Source organism: Erythranthe guttata, chromosome 11, assembly GCF_056151865.1.
Source record: "Erythranthe guttata isolate IM_541 chromosome 11, IM_541, whole genome shotgun sequence".
NCBI classification, from domain to species: Eukaryota; Viridiplantae; Streptophyta; class Magnoliopsida; order Lamiales; family Phrymaceae; genus Erythranthe; species Erythranthe guttata.
The window spans coordinates 18,902,027-18,906,983 of NC_142543.1; the positions used below are offsets into that span (position 1 = coordinate 18,902,027).

Below are 4,957 nucleotides of genomic sequence, written 5' to 3' on the forward strand. Positions count from 1 at the left end.
TCCTTCAAAACTATGAACTAACTTCAACCTCAATAACCAAATAGTGGTGGTGGTGGCGGCGGCGGCGGCGGTGGCGGCGGTGGTGGTGGAGGAGGAGAGAAAAGATAACCGGATCTTCCATTAAAATTGGGCCCTGCATCTACATAATCCAACTCATACATCTCCCTTGATTTTCCCTATGATAAAAAAAAAAAAAAAAAAAAAAAAAAAAAAAAAAAAAAACACGAAAATATAATCGAAATAATCATTAAAAAAATCAAAATGTCAATTAGGTTAATTTAAATTTTAAAGTAAAACCTGGTGATCAGAAGCAGCAATTGCATTTTCAGATCTATGCACCATTTTTCTTCCATATCCTATATATATGTATACACAGGGTAAATTAACTAATACAATGTTATTATGGCAGAAAAATAAATAAATGAATAATTAATGTATATGATTTTAATAAAACGAAATATAACAACAATTTACCACTGGAAAAAATTAGGAGCAGAAGAAAACTCAACAGAAGAACCCTACTGAATAAAGATTCGCCCATCTTTCTCTTTCGGAAATGTTTGTATAGGCTGTTGTTTTTTTTTTCATTTATAAAGAATTTAAATTTCTTAGAAAACAAAATTAATAAAAAAACAGTAATACTTTTTATGGTATATCTTAGAAACACGCACGCACGTGCGAGTAAGCATGTGATTGCCAGACGGAGAGTAGTAATTTTTTATTTCTTGGGATCGAAAATCATTAAAATCCAGCGCAAGCTACTCTCTTTGCTTTTGCATTTTAATCTATTTTTTCTTTAGCCTTTTCTTAATTTTTTTATTTTTATTTTTTTTAGGACAATTACTGTCACACATGAGGTATGACTAAATTATGAAAAACTCTTCTTATTTGGGTAATTACAGCCACCCCTCCTTTTATATATTTTTACATAAAATTTTCAATTCGGTTATTTATCGAATCAAATCGTATATTCTTGAAATTTTGGTTCGGTCGGATTTAACATCCCTAAATTTACCTCTGATGGAATTTTTTCGTAAAATAATACATAGTTGATGGGACGACTGTAATTATCCTATTAGAGATTTTTTGTAATTCAATAATAACTCAGGAAGTGACCGTGATTTGCCCTTTTCTTTATATAATTTTCATGTTGTTGACCTTCATAAAGTAAAACTTCACAACTAAGCTAGGGTAAATTGTAACTATGATTATCCTTTAAATTTGATTAATTTACAAAAAAAAAAAAAAAAAAAAAAAAGAAGGACTCAGTTCAATTTATGATTAAATACCTCATTAGTGTTTATTTTAATTACAAATTCCATATATGTAAAGAATATCAATCTATTTATTCTTTGGATTCATAGAAATTTAAAATTTGATATGGAGTAGAATTTTGAGTTAAACATTAATTGCACCATATACTCTAGTGATTTTTGGATTCAATTTTTTTTTAAATTACACCCACAATCATGAGATATGCTAAAATAACTTTAAGGTCTCTATGGTATCAGTAATTACGATCACCCCTGAAACATTGTTCGAAACTCGATCGGAATAACATATCCAATGCATTATCCCGTAGAGTTTCTACAATGTTTCACGGGCGGTAATTGTAATTAACGATACCACATGGATCTTAAAGTTATTTTAGCATACCTCAGGGGTGTGTGTAATCTACCCTAATTTCCCTAACCTATCATTATTACATAAGCAAATTACGGTCACCCCGGAATTAAGGTTAAATTATGAAGAAAAAAAAACCCTCTTATTTCGGTACGCCAACATTTCATACCATTTACCGAACCGAATATATGATTTGGTTCGGTAAATAACCGAATTACATAAATTTTATTGAAATATTTTAAACGAAGGAGGTGGCTATAACTACCCAAACAATAGAGTTTTTTTATAATTTGACCTTACCTCAGAGATAGCCCCGCAATTTGCCCTTATTACATTGAGGAAATAACACAACAAACATCAAAGACTTTTGATGCAAGAGTTGACTTTGCAAGAGTTGACTTTTAGGTCAAAGCCCAACATATCTTCCAATATAAGATTAAAAAACAAAAATATCCCACATTTATTTCATTGCATGTGAACTTGAATCCACAAAAAAAACTCACTTTCTTCTACCTCTTCACTACTACAACCATAGTAAACTTTTATGTACAACAACACCATCTACAATCATTTATCTTACTACGACGAGCTTTCACGGAAGCTAACCGACCTAGACATTGCCGCCGGATTAGCTTGTAGCGCGGTGGTGGAAGCTTCCGGAACCTTCTCATCGCTCTTCGTTCCCATCTCGAACGGCTCGAAAAGACCACCACCACTAGAATCAACTCCTCCGTCATTCTTTATACCTAACGTCGCCCAAATCGAACTCTTTGCAGCTTCTCCCGGATCGTCAATTCTTAATGTTTTCGGTACCCACAGCAATTTCTCCGATTTACCCTCACTTTCTTGAATTTCTTCTTCGTCCAAGTTCCTCTTTCCCAAGGTAGGAGAATTCGGACCACCACTACTCGAGGGCATTTGCGGAATTACCCACGGAACACTCCAAGGCTGTAAGGGTTGCACGGTACAACCCCAAAAAGGCGGCGGCGGTGTAGGATACAACGGTACTACTTGCCACGGGTAATTAGGCCAAGCAGCTCCAGGGAAGTACGGGGGGCAATTTGGTAATTTTTCATGCAGCCCCGTTTCGCCCTTCGAGGGCTCGTCTCCTTTATTTGGGATTTTTTTATCCGCAATGTTCAAAACCGAGACCATCGATTCGCATAGTGTGGGATTACTAGGATTGGGATTTGGTCGTAGGGTTTGGAGAGCTTCTGGAGGAACATTCTGGTGGCGGAGCTGTGTGGGGCCCACGTTCTTGTTCCTGCGGCGGCCGGCACCTACCGGAACGTTCCGCATGGTTCCGCCAGCTGTCCAGTACCGCTGGCAGTTCTTACAGAAGTGACGAGGCTGGTTCACGTTGTAGTTGTTGAAGTAGCAGAATTTTGTCTCCATGCTGTTGCAGCGAGGGCAGGGGAGTATTTTGTCGGGTTTCTTGAGGGCTTTTTCGTCCGAGTTTTCTGTCTCGCTCTGGTCTTGTTCGGTTTGATCTTTTTCTTTTACATCATCTTGTTTCGGACCAGAATGAATCTGCAATAATTTTAATCAAAATTACGTAGATAAATCGAATTAATGCCAAACAACTATAACAACTGATTTATTCATACACAAACATCGAACATTTGAACTTTATAAGAAACATAAAAAATTCACAGCAAAAAGATTATAATTATACATACGAGAAGTCACAGACCAAAGACACAATAAAGAAGGTGCCATCTATGTAAGAACAAGACGAATTCGGACACAATTTTCGGACGTGTTCATATGATAATTGAAAAACAAACTTAAGCAATTCCAATACTATAATCTATGTAGCACGGACACAGAAACAACGATACGATGAAACGGGGAAGCGGGGAAACGGATACAGGAAAACGGCAAGTCCCAAAACTGGGGATACGTGTAAATATTAAATGTATAGGGGCATATTTATAAATATGCTATGTAAACATACATAAGTTTTTATTTATATATAAATTCTCTTTATATACTTTGATGCAAATAAATTCAAAATAAATATTTTTATCAACTATCAATTTACAATTGATCATTAAATCATGTAAATAATTAAGGAAGCAACACAAATATTTGGAAATTTGCTATTCAAACATGTTTCTATCTTTTCAGAAATTACAAAATGGCCCAAAAGGCGTCCGTCAGGTATCTTCGAGTACCGGACACAAAAAACGTGTCCGAAACACGGAAACGTTATGAATTTGAAGTTTCCATTTTATTCTTCAAATAAGTGATTTCTATAAATTAGATTTACAGCTCTACACAGACGAAATAGTGTTTTTCGAGGGGGCTAAAACTCGAAAAAACTAATAAATTTTTACATATAATTAAGGTTTTTCAGAAATGGTGAGGGGGGCCATGGCCCCCCCTAGCCCTATAATAAAACTTTTTAAATGCCAAAATCTAACTTCTAAATTCTAATCCACAAATCAATACATCTAGAAACCCTAAAATCGAAACACTAAAGCAAGAGTGTTTCCCCCAAAGTACACAAAATCATGAAACAACAATCAAAACTAAGATCGACCCATAATTAATTACACCAACAAATTAAATATTCGCCTTAAAAAAAATTATTTCCAAAAAAAAAAATCTCATACCTTAAGAGATTCTTGATCCTCTGCATCTCCATTTGAATTAGATGAACAAGGTGGATCTTGGTTTGAGCTATCATCTCCGGCAGCTTCACACGACTGAGCTGCCACAAAATTTTCTTCCGCCGCCGCCGCAGCAGCAGAAGTCTCCGGTAGTTCAATGGTTTTACCAAAAAGCTTTATCTTGGGGTCTTTTACTTCACCCATTTCTCTCTCTTCTCTCTCTCTCCTCTCTCTCTCTCTCTCTATCACTATATCCAAAGCTCTAAAAACAGAGTAAAAACAAAGAGAGAAAAATAAGGCACCGATGAATTGGAGATCTGACACGCACAGAGTGTGTAACTGCGTGTTTTTTTTTTAGCTTTTCCTATTTGTGGGGGACAACGTGTGAGGGCTGGAGTTTAAGGATTAATTTCCACGTCAGCATGGAAAGTTAATTGTCAGCCACACGTTGTATATGTGGCCTTCAGATCTTGTTCTCTCTCTTTTTTTCACTTTTCTCCTTTTCTTTTTCTTCTTTTTTTAATTTATTATTCTTGTGGGACCCACCCCCCACCTCTTCAATCTGACTAAGCATTTTATCCATCTTTATTCGTTTGGTAAATCACAAAAAACCCACAAACTTGTGCTAAATAACGAAAAATTATATCCGTAATAACCGAAATCCTTCTCTGATTAAATGTTGATCAAGTTTTTTCTAATAGAAAATGTGTACAATCTAT

General features: G+C 35.5%; 1 protein-coding gene across 1 annotated transcript; it reads right to left on the reverse strand.

The window, feature by feature from the left end:
* Nucleotides 1-2,059: 2,059 nt before the first annotated feature.
* Nucleotides 2,060-4,683, reverse strand: CDF2 (cycling DOF factor 2). The gene is made up of 2 exons (XM_012985174.2): nucleotides 4,242-4,683; nucleotides 2,060-3,153 (listed from the first exon to the last, which is right to left on the reverse strand). The coding sequence occupies exons 1-2, from the start codon at nucleotides 4,440-4,442 to the stop codon at nucleotides 2,203-2,205; spliced, it is 1,152 nt and encodes a 383-aa protein (XP_012840628.2). The 5' UTR covers nucleotides 4,443-4,683; the 3' UTR covers nucleotides 2,060-2,202.
* Nucleotides 4,684-4,957: the final 274 nt, after the last annotated feature.

Bases quoted from the DNA above. Each gene is read 5' to 3' on its own strand.
- CDF2 (XM_012985174.2), bottom strand. From the start codon at position 4,442: ATGGGTGAAGTAAAAGACCCCAAGATAAAGCTTTTTGGTAAAACCATT. The intron at 3,154-4,241 runs GTATGAGATTTT...AAATTATTGCAG, and splicing joins AGGATCAAGAATCTCTTAAG to ATTCATTCTGGTCCGAAACA.